At 33.2% G+C, this 24,386-nt stretch overlaps 1 protein-coding gene across 1 annotated transcript in view; it reads right to left on the bottom strand.

Moving 5' to 3' along the window:
* The window catches only part of LOC135142214 (fringe glycosyltransferase), a 137,543-nt gene extending 118,781 nt beyond the window's left edge, over positions 1-18,762 (bottom strand). The window contains exons 1-2 of the mRNA XM_064073888.1: positions 18,427-18,762; positions 2,795-3,022 (exon numbers count right to left, since the gene is read on the bottom strand). Coding sequence (XP_063929958.1) covers positions 2,795-3,022; positions 18,427-18,573 — 375 coding nt within the window. The 5' untranslated portion in view covers positions 18,574-18,762. The remainder of the gene's footprint in view (positions 1-2,794; positions 3,023-18,426) is intronic.
* Positions 18,763-24,386: the final 5,624 nt, after the last annotated feature.

Raw genomic sequence — 24,386 nt, 5'->3', positions numbered from 1 at the left:
AGTTTTTCGACTTCTATAATTTTTCGGTTTCACAGTATTTGGTTTTCCAATTTTTCGATTCGATTCCTTTTTTCTTCTTTCCAAGTTTTCGATCCATTAATTTTTTTCGATTTTTCATTCTCCATTTTTAGTTTTTCAATATTTTAATTTTTTGATTTTGCAATTTTTCCTGTTTTCAATTTGTTGATTTTTAAATTTTTTCCGATTTTTTACTTTTTCTATTTTTCAATTTGTTTCTTCAGTCTTTGCTGTACAATGTTTCTAGTTTTCATGGTAAAAAATATTTATTATTTTAATAAAAATTATAGTATTTAAATTTTTCAATTTTTTCAGTTTTACGATTTGAGAATTTTTGCATCTTGAAATTATTTCATTTTAAAACTTTTTCAATTATTCGATGTTTCAATTTTTTTATTTTTAATTGTTCAATTTCTCAATTTTTAATTTTTCCATTATTCGATCTTTCGATGTTACAATTTTTCGACTTTATAATTTTGACGAATCTTTAATCTTTCGGTTTTACATTTTTTGCATTTTCCAGTTTTTGAATTCAATTCGTTTTTTATTCTTTCCCATTTTTCGATGAATTAATTTTTTCCAATTTTTAAGTTTCTAGATTTTTTAGTTTTTCAATGTTTCGATTTTTCGTTTCTTCAATTCTTCGATTTGCAATTTTTCGATTTTCTACTTTTTCGATTTCGCAATATTTAATTTTTTTAGTTTTTCGATTTTTCAATTTTTTCCGATTTTGGTTTTTGCTGTTGTAAATGGTTTTTTAATGCTTGTAATGTTTATTAACGGTTAATATAAAAAGAAAAACAAAATTGAAAAACCAAAAATGAAAGAAGTTTAAAATGAAGTCAAGAACTTGAAAAACTGAAGAAACGAAAAATTCAAAAATCGAAAGTTTAAAAACTGAGAAACTTAAAAATCCAAAAATCCTACGAATGAAAATCCAAAAGTTGCAAAACTGAAAAAATTTTAAAATGATAAATCGAAGAATAGAAAAATCAAAAATTGAAAATTAGAAAAAGTGAATAAACGAAACATTGTAAAATTGAAAGAAATACTGAAAAATAAAGAAAACGAAAATACGAAAAACTGTGATATCAAATCGGAAAACGAAAAATAAAATTCAGCTTGAAAAATTGAAATTTAAAAATCGGGAAAATGAAACTTCAAAATCGAAAAATTTAAAACTGAGAAACTGAAAATTTGAAAAACGTAAAATTGCAATATCGAAAAATTACAAAAATTGAAAAATTTGGAAGTCGAGAAATTGAATTAAAAAAATTAAAGTTGAAAGAACGAAAAACTATGGACCTGAAACAGCGAAAAATGGAAAAATTGAAAAATGAAAGAAAATGAAAACACGAAACATTTTTATATCAAAAAATTGTAACATCGAAGATAAAGGGAAAACAAAAAATTATGTTATCAAAAAATTAACAGAAGGACAAGTAGTACATTAATTTGGATAGATGTAGCGTTAATACTAATAATAACAGTACTGTATTCCCAAATTTTCGGCAAAATGGAGCGAGTCGTTCTTGATTTAATCTAATCCATACAATAAATCACCTGTCATAAATTATTTTTGAGTCACCCTGTATACGCCATTCTAAAAATTATGAGTGCATTGACAAACCACAAGTATACAGTCGTAATACTTTGCATATTTCAGAGAGGATTTATTAGACAAAATTTTGAAATGACGTCATCAATTTTTTGGAAAGAGCAAAACAATACATTTTTGAATAACGATTTACCACGATTACAATAACCTTAAAACGTTTACAAGATTTCAAAACATTCGGTTTTGCAGTTTCAAAGTTGCAAAATGTTGTTATACAATTCTGATTTTTTTTTCCAAAAATCTGGACCTTTAGGGTGAAACTTAACAGGGATTCATACATCATAAGTGCAGAAGTATCTTATTTTCTATAATTAAAAAAAAATAGTTATTGTAAATTTTCCAAAAATTCATCTACATATACTTACAAGATTTGACAACAATCGATCCAGTAGTTTGGGAGATAATGTGTTTAATAAAAACTGATACTGACAACAGACAGACATACAGACAGACAGACAGACAGACGGAATCGGGAGACCACTTATTTCGTACTTTAAGAGGCCAAGAAACGTCGAGAAAACATGAAAATGGCAAGTCATACGGTGAACAACCCCAGCGCGATTTGCGATACGCCACTGCCGAAACGGCACCCGTGGGAGTGCGATTGGGGTTTTTGTTTTGTGGATAATAGGGCGTACGTAACGCGTTCCGGTCGATGGGTCCTAATAAGCGCCCTTTGATAATTCAGTGAGGACCGAAACGTTCCCACGGGGCAGACACGCGTCCAGCATACGGCGGCCGGATCATTTAGGGAGTCTACCTTGCATAAAGTCAATTTGAGGGTGTTTCCGGTCGCGGAAATGGGAAGCTGTGATTCGATAAAAACGACTGATCGAAACATTATTTTTATAGTTGGAAACTGCCAGGACACACAAATTTCCAGCCGGAACGTCTAGGACGAGGCTCGGATTTCACAAGAGGTTGGTTTATTGTTGGGTGGTTGAGTTGATCAGTGGACAGAGGATTATCCCGCAATCAAAAGGTTTGAATGTGGTCACCCAAATTAATCCTTTATGTGTATAGGGTGTTCCACCTAAGACGGATTTTTTTACAACAAGCCGTGACGTTGCTTAATTAAAAAACATTCTTTTCAGCTGTCATCTTGTAGTCTAATAATAATAATAGTAATTTTAATTTCGAAACGTCTACTAAGCATACCTGAGCTTTTGCCAGCTGGAACCACGTCTTCAAAATGATGGGCAGTCTTTGACGGTGGTAGCTCTTGGTGGTTTTGACGCTGATGAAGACGTCGTGGAGGACGGTGGTGGGCGGCCGCAGAGTGGCCGTCGCCGAAGAGGCTTCACTGGTGACGGCGACCGAAGGGTCTTCGTGCAAGCTCCGGTCGAAGGGGGCCCTTCGGCGTGCCACCTTCTCAGTAAGAACATCCTGCAAACAATGGTCATAAATTTTAATTGCTTGTCGGAATTTAAACAAAAATGTATTTCTTGTCGCTGCACTTCATCATGGTTTAATATAAACAGTACAAGCTATAAATTTATACCTCATGAATAACAGATGTTACGTGGAAGAAAACAAAGCCGAGAGAAGACGGTGTAAATTTTAAAAAATTTTGGTATTTGGACAGTTTCCAGTCGACTGGTCTTCGTGATTTTTGTTGACAGTGGCAACAAATCTGTGATCTATCGGCGGGATCATGTTAAATGGTCGACAAACAATACGTCTGGTCGACGTGAAAACGGATCGAACGGTACAGTGAGGATAAAAACTGCTCGTTCACTTTCGATGTTTCTTGTTGGAATTGTATACAAACAAAGCCAGTGACGGCGATGCAGATTTGGTACAAACTTGTTTTACGGAAAGTAAAAAATATTTATTACGGTTGTTAACGACAGGTAGAGAAAGTCCCAACGTGAGTTATTGTATACGAAAAATACAGAAAGTCGTTTCTTAAAGTAGTTTTTTCTGATGTCGTTAATTGTGCTGTTTACGTATTCCTTGCGGTATAAATCAGTTCTACTGTATTTTATTGTTAAAATGCAGTTTCTCGTAAGATTGTGTGTGAGTGTGTGTCTTGTTCGCGAAATTCTCAGATGATTTATTAACTCGGCTGGCGCCTCGGTTAAAGGGGGCGTCTAGTAGACCATAGCTGCCATGTGCCAAACGTCTCCGAAAGGTGTTTTCACATCCTGTTCCATATGTAAATTTAAATTTACAAATTACTCCATTAAAAGAATCAGGCATTTAGCAGTCATCAAAATTAATTCCATTTTATTTTGGTTGTTTTTTTAACACTGTTTAATTATATTCTATTCTTTGACTTAATTTTTAGTTATTACAGAGGATATTAAACAATTTACAAAACAAACTTAGTTCTCGTAGGCTAAGGTAATATTGTATGTAATATGATGACGTTCTATGACACCTAGAGTACGAAAAAGTAGGTCCTACTTCCGTCTATCTGTCTGTCTGTCGTCTGTGTCAATTTTTATTACACAGAAATCTCGGAATCTATTGTTAAATTGTATATGTATTTTATTTTATATTTGTAAATTAACTTCCACTTGCCTTATTGTTCAAATTGCATCTTAGTAACGTCAATCAGATTGATTATATTTACCAATGTTGCAAAGTTGCATGTGCAAGCATATTTCTGGTTATAGTCTTTGCCATTTCTATTGAAACACCACTTGTTAATCGTAAATTTGGCAACGTTCATATTCAGAGAATTTTCTAACTAAAAGCCGTTGTCAATCAACCGAAAGCTGTTACCAACTGCTAAATTTTAAGCAAAATCAACACGTGGTGTTTCAATAAAAATGGCAAAGACAATATGTTAAAACGTTTGTAAGATTTCAGAGCATTTAGTTTTTCAATTTCAAAGTTAAATCGTACACTTTTGATTTTTTTTTTCAAAAATCTTAGCATTTTATAAGATAAGACTGAATTTGGCACTTTTGACATTTTCGACCATTTTTCAATCAGAAGTCATTTTCGACTTTTCGTCGAAAATTTCTGCCGTTTTTCCAAAATCGCCAATTGAAATACAGCTATTTTTAAAGCTCCGTCAAAATCCCTCGGTATAAAAGTTTTGTACGACATAACCTCTAAAGAAATAGAGTGGGTGGGCGGGGCTAGTATTTGATAAGTTAAGACAAGACGGATTTTTGACATTTTTGATCATTTTTCAACTATTGTCGAAAATTTGTTGAAGACAATTTCTTGTAGATTTCAATATCCAGAAGTCATTTTCGGCTTCGTTTCTTTAGAAATTCCTACCGTTTTTCCAAAATCGCTAATTGAAATATAGGAATTTTTACAGTTTTGTTTGAGACAATAGAGAAGTCAGGACAGGTCAGGTCACGTTGGGTCAAGTCAGATCAGGTGCATGAAATAAATGAATTTTATAGCAAATAGTATATCAAAAAAATGTTACGATTAAGTAACGCTTTTTTTTACTTTTTTCACATCCTAGATTCTATTCTGGATTAGTTTCCACTCCCATTGCACAAAAGAACATATGTAATTAGCCCCGCCCACACACCCTGTCTCCTTTTCAATGATTGATTTTATCCCATCTGAATGAAATGAATGATCTTATACTGAACAGAAATAAAGTTAGTCGTTAGAATGAGAAGAGGGGTGGGTGGGCGGGGCTAGTAGTTAGTAATATAAGACTGATTTTTGACATTTTCGACCATTTTTCAACCAGAAGTCATTTTCAGGTTTTCTTCTTCTAAAATTCCGACCGTTTTTCCAAAATCGCCAATTGAAATACAGAAATTTTTAAAGCTCCGTCAAAATCCCTCGGTATAAAATTGTTATATGACATACCCTCTAAAAAAATAGAGGGTGGGGGGCGGGGCTAGTATTTGATAAGTTAAGATTGATTTTGGCATTTTTGTTATTTTTGATCATTTTTCGACTATTTTCGAAAATTAGTTGAAGATATTTTCTTGTACATTTCGATATCCAGAAGTCATTTTCGGCTTCTTTTCATCGGAAATTCCTATCGTTTTTCCAAAATCGCTAATTGAAATATAGCAATTTTTAAAGTTTCCTCGAAATAAACTCGATAAAAATTTTCTAGATGAAAAAGGAAATTATTAATTTTTGTTTCACAAAATACAATTATTTCAAGAATGAACTTTGTAGTTTTCATATATTTACAGAAATGTTTAAAAACATTTTTTTGAGACAATAGAGACGTTAGAGCATGAAATAACAAATAAATTTTATAGCATATCTCGTAGTAAGTATATCAATAAAAGCTGCGATTAAGTTTTTTTTTTTTTACTTTTCATATCCTAGATTAAATTATGTATTAGTTTCCACTCCCACTCGACAGAACAATATAACTAGTACCGCCCACCCACCCTGTCTCCTTTTCAGTGATTGATTTTATCCGATAAGAATGAAATGAATGATCTTATACTAAATAGAAATGAAATTAGTCTTTATAATGAGAAGAGGGGAGGAGGGCTGGGCGGGGCTAGTAGTTGCTACGATAACACCGATTTTGGCAAATGACATACCCTCTAAGAAAATACAGGGAGGGTGGGCGGGGCTTGTATTGATAAGGTAAAACTGATTTTGGTACTTTTGACATTTTCGACCATTTTTCAACCAGAAGCCATTTTCGGCTTTTTTTCTTCTAAAATTCCTACCGTTTTTCCAAAATCGCCAATTGAAATATGTACATCTATTTTTAAAGCTCCGTCAAAATCCTTCAGTATAAAATTTTTATGTGACATACCCTCTAAAAAAAGAGAGGGTGGGTGGGCTGGGTTATTAGTTGAAGAGGTAAGACTGATTCTGGCATTTTTGACATTTTCAACCATTTTTCTATTTCTGAAAATTAGTTGAAGACATTTTCTTGAACATTTCGATATCCAGAAGTCATTTTCGGTTTCGTTTCTTCGGAAATTCCTACCGTTTTTCCAAAATCGCTAATTGAAATATGGCAATTTTTACAGTTTCGTCAGTTTCTCGCTATAAAGATTTTGTAGATAAAAAAGGAAATTATTATTATTTTTTGTTTCGCGAAATACAATTGTCTCAAGAACGTACTTTGTAGTTGTTTATATTTACAGAAATGTTTAAAATTTATTTATTTGAGACAATAGAGAAGTCAGGACAGGGCAGGTCAGGTCACGTTAGGTCAAGTCAGATCAGGTGCATGAAATAAGAAATAAATTTTATAGCAAATAGTATAACAAAAAAGTTAACGCTTTTTTTTTACTTTTTTCACATCCTAAATTCTATTATGTATTAGTTTCCACTCCTACTCAACAGACGAACATAATTAGCCCCGCCCACCCACCCTGTTTCCTTTTCAGTGATTGACGTTATACGATCTGAATGAAATGAACGATCTTATACTAAACAGAAATAAAATTAGTCGTTAGACTGAGAAGAGGGGGGTGGGCGGGGCTAGTAGTTGCTAAGATAAGACTGATTTTGGCAAATAACATAGCCTCGAAGAAAATAGAGGGTGGGTGGGCGGGGCTTGTATTGATAAGAGACGACTGATTTTGGCACTTTTGACATTTTCGACCATTTTTCTACTATTTCCGAAAATTAGTTGAAAAGATTTTCTTGTACATTTCGATATCCAGAAGTCATTTTCGGTTTCGTTTCTTCGGAAATTGCTACCGTTTTCCCAAAATCGCCAAGTGAAATATGTATAGCAATTTTTACAGTTGACACAAGTTAGCGAGACGGGGGCGGATGAATTTTGCAGTTAAGCTCCGCCCTCGATATTACAACAAATGAAAAATTTGTCACAATTGAGAAAAGGGTGGGTGGGTGGGGTTTAATTAATAATTGGTTTGTTTTTCTTACTATATAGTGTTCCTTCAACAACACGATATTCGAAACATAATTCCAACCTCAAATTCATCATTTGATAATTTAAGTATTATATGTCTTATTGAACGGAGATTCTGTACATACACATATATTGGGAAAAGAAAGTCAAAGAATAAGCTCCTCCCACCCGCCCCATCTAAATTGTGATTAATTTTTTTATTCGACGTGAGACGGGGGCGGAGCTTAAATGAAAAGTTCATAATTAGTGTCACGATCATTTAAAATTAACACAAGTGGTCCTCGAGATTGGGTCAAAATTATTTAAAATAGACACTGGTGGCCCGGGATTCCTTCATAATCTTCTGAAAAAGACACTCGGGACCCCTTATGTATATTAGGAAAAGAAGGATTAGCCCCACCCACCCGCCCCATTTAAATTATGATTAATTTTTTTATTCGACGTAAGACGGAGGGGCGGAGCTTAAATAAAAAGTTCGTAAGTGTCATAACAATAATTTAAAATAGACACTTGTGGCCCCTGAGATTCTTTTATAATCTTCTTAACATACACACTGGGGACACCCGAGATTCTTTAATACTTTTAAGATTCAAACAAATATGAATTTTGCAATTAACCTCCGCCCCTCCATCTGACAAGCAATGAAAAATTCCTCATAATTGAGATAGTGATGGGTGGGTGAGGTTTAAGTAGTTAATCAAAATTTATCCCTTTTAACCCCTAAATCTTGAATAGTAAACACATCCGAATTTTTTAAATTTTTATTAGCAATATTCATAAACAACGAACGGCGTACTTTATAAGCGACGAAGGGGATACTTTGTACCTGCTGAACGCCGTAGTTTGTATTTTTGTTGTAAAAACTTTGTAAATTCTGAGGACCGTACAGTTAATTTAGAATTAGTAATACAAGGGACTCAAGAAAATTAATGAATGAAGCAGTTTACTTATTTTGTTGATCCAAATTAAGAAGTGTTCAATACACTTTCCAGAAATTTTTAGAATACAATATGCACTGTTAGTACTGATGCGTCATCGCAAAATTTTGTTGTAGAAAAACTCACTTGAAACATACGCATAGCATGATTCTTTATGTACTTTAACAGTCCACACATATTTAAGGTTAACTTATACGAGCTGTCATAAAAAATAAAATTTCAAAATCCAATTTTATAATTTTTCGAAAAAGTTAGATATATTAAACCAATTTTATTTACCATTTTCACGACAATTTTAAGATATCCTTACTGTAATCGGTCCGATAGTTTCGGGTATTATCTGTACAATGGTTTTCCAAAAGGGAATTAGTATTTTCGCAATTTACGATTTGTAAATGTCCAAAAATCATGAATCAAAAATCAATAAAAAAATTAATATTCGGAAGTTGATGTTCTGGTGACTCAAAACGTGTGCAATTCCATAACTCTGATTTATTAAGCTAATAGAAGCATTTGATATCCTTAATCAACGTTCTTGCAGAAAATCAATACAGTGCTTAATTTATAATTTATATCCCAACTAGATTAATCACTTCAGTTGTAATTAGTATTAAGTACGGCGTATCTTGTGGCAATTATTTGATTATTTTAATTTTATTAACAAATTGAAAACCAGTTTGCTGCAAAAAGTAATGTTAAGTTACGTTCCTCCTTATGGACAAGACAACATTGGGTAGGTATTTGTATTTCTTTCCCGTTTGTTGTAAAACCACTGCTTGCCTACATTATCAAAAAATCCTGCCTTTTTCGTATTCGACAAATTGAGAAACGCAAGAAACATGAAATTAGGCATACGATCCTATATTTCGTATTAAATACAGTTGTGTGTGTCGTTTACCACATCCACCAAATGTATGTATTATTATAAGTTAGTTTTGAATTGTTGACGAATTACGCAAAGACAAACCTATTAAATCTAAAGGCTACAACACCCAACTTTAACACTAAACCCGTTACAGCTGCTTCGTAGTGCGCCAGCTCCAAAAATTTGAACACGAAAAGTTAATCACACGAAATTTTCTCACCGAAACCACTTAAAATTCTGTTCCACAATAACACAAATCGTATCTAAAAGCAAGTTCTCTGACCACCAAATCGCGGCATTTGCGGCTACTCCGCTTAAATTTTAAATACGAGCAGTAGCCATTCCGGCGACATCGGAATCGCCGGAATTTCCAAAGAATCCACTGTTGCACTTGGAGCAACTTAATCGCCAAATTGGATCCTTCCAAATTATGTGTTTCACATTTTCGGTAACGAGCCGGCTATTGCGTAACATTTTCGCATACCTAATGGAAATTGGGTGTTCTGTGGATTCTTCAAAGCGCTCCTTCTGCTTCTTTCCCGTGGGAGACGACCCACGAATTAAGAAAGTAGGCAAAGTGTATTTACGAATTGTCTATTATGTGGGCGAAAAGTGGAGGGCGGAGGTTCTCATTCACACGTTGCCGAAACAGCGATCAACGTTTTAATTTATGGTTGCTGGATGGAAGAAATCGTGCAACTTTCCTCGGCTCGATTAATCAAGTCGATCTCGTTTGGGATAAACTCCCAAGTTCGCAGGGAAATGGGAAACATACGTGTGGTGTTTGAGGTTATAGTAGCTGCTGGAATAATCTAATGATAAATAATCTTTCCACAGTCGAAGCGGTAATGGCAGTCGAGTGTAAATGATCCATCCAGAAGCTTCAAGAATCATTTGTGGTAATATCAATATTAGCAGAAGCGCGGTCTGTTTTAAAGGGAATAAAGCGCCTTATAAAGGATGGTCGGAGCAAGAACTGGATGGTAATTTTGTGCGTTGGTGTGTACAAATTTATTGTTGGCGGAAACAAAGGTGTTGTGTAAACATTTAAATTACGACGCTTCCGGTGCGTCTGGAAGAAGTTTGTTTTAAAGGGGATTTTTACTGGAAGTGTTTTTCACATAACGAGGGAAATGCACTGCGAAAATTAATTTACCTTTTGCTCCGAGTTGGGTAAACATTTTTTTTAATAATGGCTAAACGCCACATCTTTTTTCGCTTTTTTCTTGTTTTAACTACCAAGACTTTTGATAGTTAAATATAATTACGGCTGAGCTGCTGCTGTAATTTTTCTAACATTAGGTGGAACAGTCTCCAATCAAACACTGGATACATGCATAAAACATGAAACAAAATTTCAAAAACTGAAAAACGTGCCGATTTGCGTTCAAACTAATTTCTAATGTGGAATTTACCTGGCCTATTATCCCTAAAATCTCAAATAACACCCTCAATTGCTTCCGAACAACCCTTCTAATATTCACATGCCGCATGAAAATTTCTTCCCCTCCGGTTTATTATTTCAACCGCAGAACTGTTTACCCTACAAAGACCCTGTTTAACATACACAGAACATTCACAAACACGAAGTTAAAATAAAGCTACTTAAAAACGTGAAAGGAAAGTTATTTCATTCGTACTAGCAGGAAAAGAAAAAGGTGCAAGATAACAAACGTATCAAACGAGATCAATATTTCCAATAATAGGAATAAAGGGAGGGAAGAAAAAACACACGCAAAAAATAAAATGGGGTTTTACAGAAGGAAATAAAAAATTGAGAGCTTTCTCTATTTAATATTTACGTTCTAAGGGAGATGTGCGGGAAAATGGTATTATTTGTGCACCTCCGGATATTTGCCTGTAAATGTACTCTGGAATATTTGGAAGGTATGTATATATCATTAGTTTAATGGCCTCAGTTTAAATTATATGCAAGCTTGGTGCCAGACCATAAATCGCTGTTTTTGACATTGTAAACTCCAAGATTTGTTGCAGCGTGTTATTTGCGAAACGACTGAGAAAAAATTCACGTAAATATGATGCGTACTTATTTTTAATAAGACGAAACGAAACTCTCATTCTTTGATATTTATTTACTCATTTAAACGAACTCGTGTTTACTAGAAAGAAGTTAAGGTCATCGATAACGAAAACAAATTCATCTTGTTTACTTTACAAGGGTTCTACGATCAATGGAAAATCAGTTTTTTATATATTTTGATATGAATTTTGTTTGTAATATGCGGGGTCTAAAGCAACATTTTAGTATTGAGGAGGGTTCAACATTTTCATTAATCCTCTTACTAACCACGAACTATTTAAAATCAAACTGATGGATTTTTCACATAATAAGTCTAAAACTATCGCCGCAGCTTCATTTAGTGTACATTGTGTGGAAGAGCATTTTTGCAAGATATTCTTTAGATGAATTTGCGAACTTTTAAAGAAATAATATTTTAATGATAACGTGAATTTTATGTATACATTGTAAACAATTTGTGGAAAAAGTGATTAAAAATAACTCAGAAGTCTTTACAAAGACTGTTTATCATTACATCAAATAATAATTACGTGTTTATTGATAGATACTACATGAAAGTTAAAGGGACTCCAATAAACGTCATCAAAATATCGAAGAAATGTTGATTTGTTGTTGTTGTTTTTCAAAATTGTTCTATTATATGTCGATCTATTTCCACCTAATAAAATTGTACTCTCAAAGATGATTCAACAATTCTTTTTCCATTATTGACTAATCATTTACCAGTGGAAATAAATTTGTAATTTCCTTAGCCACTCTATTTACACCATAAGTTAAGCATGTAATATGGATTAAGCGAAGAAAACATATTTTTAGGTTACATGAAGCTTTACACATGTATGTAGCAGCATCCGATGACATTAAAATGATTTTTTCAACTGGAACTGGTTCCGGGGAAAAAAGTTCGTTAAACCTTCATGAATAAACCTTGTAATGCTATTATTATTTGTCTTTTCCAAAGCTTTTGTACTAATGGAATATGAAGTGCCATATTTTTTGCTGGTTCCAATGAACAAATTTGCTACATAACGTCCACATGCATCGGTTGTTTCATCGACATCAAAATAAATTAGATTATCGCCTATAATTTGACGAATAGCTTAGTTTGTTTTTTGAAATACTTTGTCCACGTAGTTTTTTCTTAAGGTACTAAGTAAGGGTTATTCAGTTTTGATAAAGGAATATCGGCACTGAGGAATGTTTCACACAATTCGAAACAATATTCTTGTTGATCTGTCAGCTTCTGGGTGTTGGAGTCAGTACCAAAATAAGACAAAATTAAGAATGAAACGGGTAAATGACAAAAGCAGTAATTTTTAAAAGGATGCTACCTGAAGGGTTAAATAAGGGAGAATTAAGATAATTTTAAGCCGGATGCGGCCTGTTCATTGTACCAATAAACGGAATGTCTCCAGTTCGGTTTAGGATGTCTTAATTACTGGTTTTTGCAGGTAAAAATTCTACCGAAATGTCTTGGTATTTGTTGAATAAAGGTACAACTTGAAAATTTTACAAAAATATGCATAAATATGGAGTAAGATTGAAAAATATGCAAAATTCGCATTTTTAAAGCCCACTGTGTTAAAAAATAAGTTATTGCCCACAAAACATCTTTTTTGCTAAATATGTCATTTTCTGGCACATTTATTATGCCAAATTTAAATAAAAAAGTGACCCATATGATTTTTTATTTTGATGAAAAAAATTGAGGATAATCTGGCACCCCTTTGAAGTCTGTAGTTGCGTCATTTTCAAACTCTCCTATTATGGGATGTAACTTTTTTTTCTATCACACGTATAGAGATGATTGTAATTTTGTTCTACTGCTTGAGCAGTTTGCTTTCAATAATAAATATTATATTTGTACGATTTTTTGATGTTTCGATTTCCGGCTTTTTTAATTTTTGGATTTTTCGAATTTTCAATTTCTTGTTTTTTAGATTTTTAAAATTTGCCGAATTTTTGAAAAATCAACAAAGAAGAAGTAGTACTTCCCTACGATAACACTCATTTTAACAAATGACATACCCTCTAAGAAAATAGAGGACGGGTGGAAAGGACCAGTACCGGCTAAGATAAGACTGATTTTGGCAAATGACACTAATAAAATAGAATGTAATAAAATAGGAGCCGGGTGGGTGGGGTTAGTACTTGCTAAGAGAAGACTGATTTTGACCAAATGACATACCCTTTAAGAAAATAGAGGGTGGGTGGGCGGAGCAGTACTTCCTAAGATAAAACGAAATATTGTAAGTATAAAGTTAAATTTAGCCCCACCCACCCACCGGTTCTTTCAATTTTTTTTGTTCTGAAATAAGTAAATTTTATAGTAAATAGTACAAAAAAAGTTACAATTTCCGCTTTTGTATTTTGGTTACAGCCTAGTTCTATTAGTTCCCAGTCTCAGTCTACAGAAAAATTTATGCTTGACCCCGCCCACCCACCCTCCTGCAACTCTACAGAAGAATATCTAATTAACCCCGCCCACCCTCCCCACTTCCATTTCATTGATTAATTTTATATGCTCTGATAGGAAATATTTAGAAAATTAACCCAGTAGGGAGTTAAAGGCTATAGCGAAAAAAATATTATTCATTTTGAACTTTGAAAGTTGTTTTTAGCCACATTCCTACCAATCTTTGTGAGTCGCTAAAATAAAATATGGCAATTTTTCCAATTTTCAATATACAACTTTGCCGAAAGATGTATTTTTAACTGAGCTTTTCCAGAGCAGCTACAAAAATTACCAAAATATTTAGAATGCTAATTTTCATCTCGAATTCCAGAATTTGTTTTCGGCTTTATTTTTCAAATTTCTTAGGATTTTTTTAGGATCGTCAAAATAAAATACGGTAATTTTTTGGGGTTTTTTGAAAAAGTCAATTTGAAACCGCATATATAATAATAATAATAATCCTTAATTCGGGACCATCAACAGATTTTTTCGATTTAGCTGGTCGAAAAATTAAAAAAAATTGAACAATAGAAACATCCAAGAACTGAAAAATCGAAAAATCGAGAAATCAAACAATCGAAAATAAAAATTAAAAAATTGAAAAATTAAAATTTAGAAAAATTTAAGATTAAAAAAACTGAAAAACTGAAAAATCGAGAAATTGGAAAATTCCAAAACAAATTACGAAAAATTGGAAAATCGAAACATGGGAAAATTGGAAAATTGAATAATCGAAAAGCCGAAAAGGAGAAAATCTAACAATGAAAAACTGAAACATCGAGAAATCGAAAAATCAAAAGATCAAGAAACTGAGAAGTCGAAAAATGGAAAAATTGAGTGATGGAAATAGCCCGAAGTCGAAATTTTAAAAACTGAAAAATTTAAAACTGAAAAATTGAAAATTTGAAAATTAAAGAGAAGCCAGCAAACTGAAACATCTAAATCTTGAGAAATTAAAAAATTGAAAAATCGAAAAATCAAAAATTTTAAAAATCGAAAAATCTATAACCCTAAAACCGAGAAGTCAAAAAATCGAAAAACCGAGAAATCGAAACATCCAAAAACTGAAAAATCTAAAATTTAAAAATTGAACAATAGAATCGAAGAACTGAAAAATCGAAAAAGTAAAAAATCGAGAAATCGAAAAAAATTAAACATTGAAAAATCCCAAAACTGAAGTGTCGAAAAATTGAGAAACTGTTAAAATTTTGTGATTTCTCAGTTTGTCAATTTATCGATATTCCCATGTTTCAATTTTTCGATGATTCGATTTCTACATATTTCGATTATAGAAAAAGCATTTTTCCGTTGTATTGTCGGTTATCTACTAGCAAGAGATATTATTAGTCTTCTCCGCCTCCTCGCTATCGGTTTCCATAATCCCATAAATGCTGACAAAGACCAAAATTGAAAGGAAAACTTTTTGAGATAATATTTTAAACTATAAACTAAACATAAATGAATATTTATTTAAAAAAATTTACAGATAGAGAAGATGGGAATCGAAAAAACTGACTAATATTATATAATAAAATTTTCACCATGAGTAAAAAATTGGTCGAAGTTTATTTCGACAGATCTTTGAAAAAACATAAAATTAGATTTTGATATAAAATAAAAACCAGCGGCGTAAATAACACCCTTCCAGCCCCTAAGCCAAGAGAGCGCAAAATGCAAAGAATTGTGCTAATTATACAAGTATGAACAATGTAAAATATATTTAAAGCAGATAACCAACGGGAAAAATGGCCTCTCAGCAGTAATAACAAGCTTTAATTTCAATATACATCGAAAGAATGTCACGTGGTAATATATTTGGTTTGAATGAGTTTGTCGCTTCAAAACGGGACTAAAATTATTAATTAAGCCACAGTCGAACAGAATGTTCTGAATATTATTATTATAATTCTTATTAAATAAAGACGTGCGTATTCTCACTCTCGTTCTTAATTTGATTAATAAAAAATTTGTTATGACGCCAAATTTGGCATCAAACGTGGGACCACCGGTTACCTACTCACTGAGCCACGGTCGGGATATCATATGCTAATGGTAAACTGTTAATATAATGTGCTGATTTTTTTATAGACGTTTAGGGAAGTATTTAAATAATTTTAAAATAGAAATCTACGAAATGGCGTCATCAAATTTTTGGTGGAGATGATTAACCAAATTCTGGTTAGCGATTTACCATCTACATGATTTCCTCATATACATACAAAATTTGACAACAATCTGTCGAGTAGTTTCGGATATTACGTGTCTAATAAAAATTGACACAGACGCTAGATAGACAGACCCACAGACGGAAACGGGAGATTACTTTTTCGCATTCTAGGGATTGAGAAAACATAGAAGTGGTCCGTCCCATGGACTCGATTACTATACTATCTTAGCTTACTCAGGAATAAACAATAGTAAGCGGTGTCCAAAGAAAAAACTTGAAATTCGGAAAAAAATTACTTGAAGACATTTAAAAAAAAGTACCTTGTTTATATTATAAAGCCAAATCCCAATGTACCTTTAATACGAAAATATCTATTAATTTGGAAACCGACCAATTTTGGAAATAGAAATCACCATTTGACCCCAGAGTAATATGTTTTAGGGACATTGATTGGTGAGAAAAAATTATTTTCTGTTAATTTTTTTCGTATTCTGTTGGTCTTGAAAAAAGATTTTGTTGCAATTGTCTGCTATTTGATGAAAAACAGAACTAAATCACCTTTCACAACGGTTTTATAAAATGGACTTAAAGCATTATTATACGTATAAAGCTTTAAATGATCATGAAAATTTAGAATACCACAGCAATACTACACCGGTTGTATCTTAATGCACTTTTGGTACTAATACAGAAGTATTAATTTAACTTAATTTTGTAATAAAAACATTTTCTCTAAAAAATCTTTCCAAAGGGGGCCTGAAAATATTTTTTGCCAGGGGCCTTAAATGTGCCAGGCCGACGCTGCTTTTCCACATATCTGACATCATTTGGCACTAAATTCGGGCACACTGTATTGTATACTGTAATATTACACTTTTTGACGTGTCAATTTCTCGATATTTCGATTTTTCGACTTCTCCGTTTTAAATTTTTCGGTTTTTCAATTTTTCGATTTTTATATTTTCAAATTTTTCGATGTTTCGATTATTCAATTTTCCGATTTTTTTTCGGTTTTTAGATTTCTCGAGGTTTCAAGTTTTCGATTCTCCAACTTTCCGATTTTTCATTGTTTCGATTTTTTAAATTGTGTTTCTAGATATCTCGTTGCTTTAATTTTTCGATTTTTAAATTTTCCATTTTTCAATTTATACCATATTTATACCTTATCTGGGCAAGTCATCTGAAACTTCGCTATAATTTCTTGATTTTGGTAGTTTTAACCTGGCTCGTTTAAAACTTCCGTTACATTTTCTATTGTACGAGTACTAAATGTCTGAAAAAATGTAACTCTTTCAGATCAATAGTGTCGGCACACGAAGACTCAATAACTCACCATTCATTGGTGCGTGTTCACGTAGGGTATTTATATTTATTATTGAAAGCACACTTCTTATGCAGTAAAATAAAATTAGAATAATTTCAATAGGTGTTACAGAAAAAGAACTACAACCCATAACAGGAGAGTTTGAAAATCATGCGCTGCACCCTATTCTTAAGAATTTTTGGCACCGACGCTCATGACTAACGTTTATTACTTCGGACAAAAAGCGGTAAAACTTGCAACCTGCAAAGTAATTAAATCTACATCCAACCGTGACAACTTCTTATCGCGAGCTGGCACCTCTCCCTATTTTTAGCTGATCCAAGCAAAATTCCATGCGTGAAATGAATATTTCACTCCACTCTGCAAGAAAAACGCGCTTAAACGATCTACTTTACACGACACTTTCTAATCTACTCTTGTTCAGATTAATGTCCGATAATAAAACGTTCCTTCTGACAAATTGAAATGATCTCTTCGCGTGTACATCCCCAGGGAACGCCACCCCTCGGCCGGTGCCAGGCGCGCACCACCTCCATCAACAAGTGGTGACAATAGTCAGAAGAGCCCCGAATGCCAATGAGTGGCGACTTCGTGACGATTTTTTCCAAAAGTGAAACAGCGAACACTTTGGCCAAAAGTCAACTTTAATAGCAGATCAAAAATAATGCCCGAGAAGGATACAGAATGATGTATAGTCTGCCAAATATTGAACGATTATAAAATTCAGGTATTGTATAAGGCAAACCCACAGTTATAAATATTGTCGACGGTACCTACACTCTACATGTTGTTAGAGAATTTGTAAAATTATGCATGTTATGTTATGCATTAGTTCACATTGTTGTTATTCATTGCTGGATGAGTAATCGCCATTACACTCGAGTGGAATACTATACTTTTCTACGACTAGTGCAAAAAAAAGCACTAATATCTATTTTTATTATTTCATACTACATTTTTTGCACCCAAGAACCATAAATCACACCACATTAATGGTAGGTCCTAGACCCAGACTTACGCTATTTTATTTATACGTCTTGCATTTTTATTCAATTAGAACTAGAACAGAATTAGAACAGTGCCTTTGTCTGTCACACTTTAATTTTTGACATGATTTCCAAGAACTTCGATAAAAACCCTCATCGATCCGCGACGTGCGCCACAGCCGGCAGGTCAAACCCACGTGACAATTTTTTGTAAAAGGTACTTTACCTCTTCGTCGACGAGCCCACGTGACAGCGTCTGGTAGGCCAGAAGCGCGCTGTACGCCAGAAGAGCGGCCAAAGAAACAGTCTGTAACACTCGTCGGTGTCTGGCGTACATCTTTTCCGAATTCACCTGGTCACCGAGGCACGACATGGGGGCGCACACACGGTCCAGCACATGCTTTCGCAACTCGGGCGGATACTTGCAGGGGCGGAGGCACCGACGGACGTAAACAACGGGGGACAAAGCGGCAACACAGTTGCCCGAAAGAGAGACGGTGTTCAACTGACTCGGGCACCATGTTGTGTGCTGGTTGTTGTTTGTGTTGGGGTCCCCTCGTCCCGCGGAGATGGTGGCTTGTGGAAGGGGCACACGCCAAGGCTTTGGCGCGTTTTGTTACCTTTCAATGGTACGGGGCCGCGAGTGCACGTTCAGCGGTCTTGAATGATGGGGCGATTAAAGAGGATGGGTGAGGGTACCGGGATGGTCAAGGGTGGACATGGGATGGACAGGTATGAGGGTGCTGGGGGAGGAGGAAGAATAATTAGGGCTTGAGAAGGGTTTATGGAAAATAATGGGTATAAGCAATGTGAGAGATAATATATTAGTACGGGAGGGAAGAGTGAAAACTTTTTAATAATGTAGTGTTTGGGTCAGTACTACTGGGATCAAATTGTTAAAAAAAAAAATACCCAAAGAAGTATTTATTTTACTACATTATTACTTCCTGAGCGTAAGGTAAAGAAGTATAGTAATCGAGTCCATCGAACAAAACTACTGGACCCAATGTTGTCAAGTTTTGATATTATGAATATCATGTAGATGGTATAGCACTAATCAAAATTTGGCTAATCATCCCCTCCACCAATAAGATGACATCATTCAAAATTCAGAATAATTACATATTTTTTTTTATTTTATAAATTAAGCTACTTCTACACTTGTGATATATGAATCTGTTTCTCGTTTCATCAATTTTTCAAGATCACGATTTTTATTTCTCATTTTTCAGATTTTTTAAATTTCATTTTCTCGATTTTATATCACAATTTTTCGTTTTTCATTTCCTTTGTGTTTCAATGTTTCAAATTTTCAGTCTTGATTTCTCAATCCTCAATTCAGTTTCCACTTCAATTCTCACTTCGCTTCTTACTCGAATTCTCAGTTCAGGTCTCACTTCAATTTTCAGTTTAATTCTCAGTTCAATTTTCACTTTAATTTTCACTCCAATTTTCGCTCCAATTCCTAGTTCAATTCGCAATTCAATTCTCAATTCAATTCTCACTTCAATTCTCACTTCAACTGTCACTTCAATTCTCAGGCCTATTTTCAGTTAATTGTCAGTTCAATTTTCAGTTCAATTCTCCCTTAAATTCCCCCTTCAATTCTCTCTTCAATTCTCACTTCGCTTCTCACTCGAATTCTCAGTTCAGGTCTCAGTTCAATTTTCAGTTTAATTCTCAGTTCAATTTTCACTTTAATTTTTACTCCAATTTTCGCTCCAATTCGTAGTTCAATTCGCAATTCAATTCTCAATTCAATTCTCACTTCAATTTTCCCTTCAATTCTCACTTAATTCTCACTTCAATTCTCACTTCAATTCCCACTTCAATCCTCACTTCAATTCTCAGTTCAATTCTTACTTCAATTCTCAGTTCAGTTTTCAATTTCAATTCCTCGATTTTCCTATTAAATTTTTAAGTTTTGTAAATTTTAGATATCCAGTTATCCGATTTTCCGATTTCTTTTATTTTATTTCGACTTTGCAACACATATTTCGTTTTTTCGATTTTGCACTTTTTCGATTTCAATTCTCAGATCTATTTTCAGTTCAATTCTCAGTTCAATTTTCAGTTCAATTCTCAGTTCAATTTTCAGTTCAATTCTCAGTTCAATTGTCAATTCAATTCTCATCTCAATTCTCAATTCAATTCTCAGTTTCATTGACAATTTAATTTTCAGTTCAATTCTCAGTGCTATTCTCACTCCAATTCTCAGTTCAATAGCAGTTCGATTCTCAATTCAATTCTAGGTTCAAGTCTGAGTTCAGTTTTCAGTTTAATTCTTAGTTCAATTCTCACTTCAATTGTCACCTCAATTCTCAGGCCTATTTTCAGTTCAATTCTCTGTTCAATTTTCAGTTCAATTCTCCCTTAAATTCCCCCTTCAATTCTCTCTTAAATTCTCACTTCAGTTTCCACTTCAATTCTCACTTCGCTTCTCACTCGAATTCTCAGTTCAGGTCTCTGTTCAATTTTCAGTTTAATTCTCAGTTCAATTTTCACTTTAATTTTCACTCCAATTTTCGCTCCAATTCGTAGTTCAATGCGCAATTTAATTCTCAGTTCAATTCTCACTTCAATTTTCCCTGCAATTCTCACTTTAATTCTCACTTCAATTGTCACTGCAATTCAATTCCCACTTCAATCCTCACTTCAATTCTCACTTCAATTTTCAGTTCAATTCTTACTTCAATTCTCAGTTCAGTTTTCAATTTCAATTTCTCGATTTTCCAATTATTAAATTTTTCAGTTTTGTATATTTTGGATTTCCAGTTATCCGATTTTTCGATTTCTTTTATTTTATTTCGACTTCGTAACACATATTTCGTTTTTTCGATTTTACACTTTTTCGATTTCAATTCTCGGACCTATTTTCAGTTCAATTCTCAGTTCAATTTTCAGTTCAATTCTCAGTTCAATTGCCAATTCAATTCTCATCTCATCTCAATTCTCAATTCAATTCTCACTTTAATTGACAATTTAATTTTCAGTTCAATTCTCAGTGCTATTCTCACTCCAATTCTCATTTCAATACCAGTTCAATTCTCAATTCAATACTCACTTCAATTCGCACTCCAATTCTCAGTTCAAGTCTGAGTTTAATTTTCAGTTTAATTCTTAGTTCAATTCTCACTTCAATTGTCAATTCAATTCTCAGGCCTATTTTCAGTTCAATTTTCAGTTCAATTCTCCCTTAAATTCCCTCTTCAATTCTCTCTTCAATTCTCACTTCAGTTTCCACTTCAATTCTCACTTCAATTCTCAGTTCAATTCTTACTTCAATTCTTACTTCAATTCTCACTTCAATTCCCACTAAAATTCTCAGTTCAGTTTTCAATTTCAATTCCTCGATTTTCCAATTTTTAAATTTTATCAGTTTTGTAAATTGTGCTCGAATTCTCAGTTCAGGTCTCAGTTCAATTTTCAGTTTAATTCTCACTTCAATTTTCACTTTAATTTTCACTCCAATTTTCGCTCCAATTCGTAGTTCAATTCGCAATTCAATTCTCAATTCAATTCTCACTTCAATTCTCCCTTTAATTCTCACTCCAATTTTCAGTTCAGGTCTCAGTTCAATTTTCAGTTTAATTCTCAGTTAAATTCTCACTTCAGTTTTCACTCAAATTTTCGCTCCAATTCGCAGTTCAATTCGGAATTCAATTCTCACTTTAATTTTCACTTCAATTCTCACTTCAATTCTCAATTTAATTCTCACTTCAATTCACAAGTCAATTCTCAATTCAGTTTTCAATTCCAATTCCTCGATTTTCCAATTTTTAAATTTTTCAGTTTTGCAAATTTTGGATTTTCAGTTATCCGATTTTCCGATTTCTTTGATTTTAATTCGATTTTGCAACACATATTTCGTTTTTTCGATTTTGCACTCTTTCGATTCTTAAGTTTTTGATTTTTAAATTTTTCAATGTTTTAATTTTATACTTTTTCGTTTTTTCATTTTTGATTTTTCAATTCTACAATTTTGTAATTTTTCCATTGTATTGATTCGAAATGTTGAAAAACTGCAAAATTAAACATCGAAAAACTAGAAAATCGGGAAAAAATGAAAAAACAAAAAATTGCAAAACCGTGAAAGTGGAAAATCATAAAAGTGCAAATCAAAGAACTGAAGAATCGAAAAATTGAAACACTGAAAAACTGAAAATCGAGAAACTTAAAAATCGAAAACAATTAGGGAATCGAAAAATTGGAAGAAAAACGAATCGAATCAAAAAATTGGAAATCCCAAGAATCCTAAAATTGAAAAATTAAAAAATCGGAAAAACTCAAAAATCGAAAAACTGAAAAAACAAAAAATTACAAAGTAGAAAAAGTGGAAAATCGAAAAATTACAATCGAAGAACTGAAGTAACGAAAAACTGAAAAACTAAAAATCGAAAAAATTAATGAATCGAAATCAAATCGAATCGAAAAGTTTTAAAATCCAACTTTTAAAAATTATAATCATTATGACATTTATTTAAAATGCAAACTAAAAAAATTGCAAATCAAAAATTGAAGAAACAAAAATTGAAGAAACGAAAATTGAAAAATTAAAAATTAAAAACTGGAGAAACTCAAATCGAAAAATTGCAAAATCTAGATTCCAAAGTTGGAAAATTGAAAAACTAAAAAATTTAAACTTGAAAAGTGGAAAAATTACAAATCGAAAAACTGAAGAAACAAAAAAAATTAAAAATCGAAGAATTGAAAAATTAAAAAATTCAAGTCAAGCCACCGGTTTTTAATCTAGAGAGATTCCAATTTTTTTGTAGGTATGCACTAAAATTTAATAACATGATTATAAGAGGTTGGACGGCACTGTAACTAATGTGACTCGATCTTGAAATGTGTGGCAATTAGTAACTTTTATGAAATAGAAATATATCTGTGTCCTTGTTATGCTCCGTCTTTTCGACAGCAGGTATTTTTTGCTTCCAGTATGGCGATCCTGTTACTGTCATTTGGCCGTCAATTGCCTTGGTGGTAACACGTCTTCCACGACTGTTTGCTGGTTACCGGTGACACTTTCTCGTTGAATAGGGCTGGAGTTACTTTGGGACTGGAATAGTGTTCTTTCCGGTCCGTTAACTCAATAATTCTAGTACAGTCTGTCGTAACCTCAAATCGTAAACACATCAACCTTTCGTTGACAGATAGCGAAAATTACTAGCCTCGCGCTATCTTTGTTTAACACATAGGTTAGGTTCCTCTCTGTCGAATTCCGACCACAGGCAGTTTGCCGTACTTTCTAAAAGTAATAGTAGATCTAGTGACTTTAACTGTAACAGGGTAGGACAATCGAGGATGATAAATAAAACGGCCCATGTCGTTACCCTTTCATGGAAACATTGGCGTTTAAGTGAGAAAATTTCTAATTCTTCATGTATATACCAAATTTGACAACAATCGCTTCAGCCGATGCGGAGACTATCTGCTTAATTTAAAAATCAACACCTAGACCTATTTTTTCGTACTACAGGGGTTATGATTACGAAACATCGACAAAGCACTAAAGTCCCCTGATGGATTTGATTACATCATTAGCTTACGCTTGGGAAGTAAAAATGCAGAAATGTTGGAATTCTTGCAAATTCACTGTCAAACTTGACGGTTATTTGGGCATTATTTCACATGAAACATTTTCGGTCTTGCTAATTAAAGAAAAAGCATAAATACAAATGTCACGTTGCCGTTTTATTAGTTTTTAAGTAGGTAATCCTCGGAAATTAATCCATGGGTGGTTTCCCCATTGTAGACCATATCTTTTCTAGAATAATTTATGAAATAGAACCAGATGACAGGTACGAGGGCGCTTGTGCGTAGGAATTAATTGGAGCGGTAGGGGTTAAGAACTTATGCATAATAAACGTAGGGGAACTAAATGTGTTGTAGATATATGCAACGATTAGGGCTATTATTGCAAAGAAGAAATACTTAAGCCAGGTGGAAACATTAAACAACAATGGAAGTATTATACAACGGATCTCTTCCAGAACTCCATAAATTATTACTTTGTAGCACTTAGTTCTGATAGTGGGTTTATGGTAGCTCCAGGCTCTCCTAATTGTTAAGATTGGTATAAATAAATTACGATAAAATCGATATTAACACAACGTAGCCTATAAAGTGTTCTTAAATAAAACCACAAATAATAAAACCGGATGAATTTCTGGTTTATGTTTT

This window comes from Zophobas morio, unplaced genomic scaffold (assembly GCF_036711695.1).
Source record: "Zophobas morio isolate AGI-343-1 ecotype UQ-CSIRO unplaced genomic scaffold, CSIRO_AGI_Zmor_V1 ptg000004l, whole genome shotgun sequence".
In the NCBI taxonomy this organism is placed as follows: domain Eukaryota; kingdom Metazoa; phylum Arthropoda; class Insecta; order Coleoptera; family Tenebrionidae; genus Zophobas; species Zophobas morio.
Note: the sequence above shows the minus strand (reverse complement) of the source record. Positions and strands in the feature narration are given on the sequence as shown.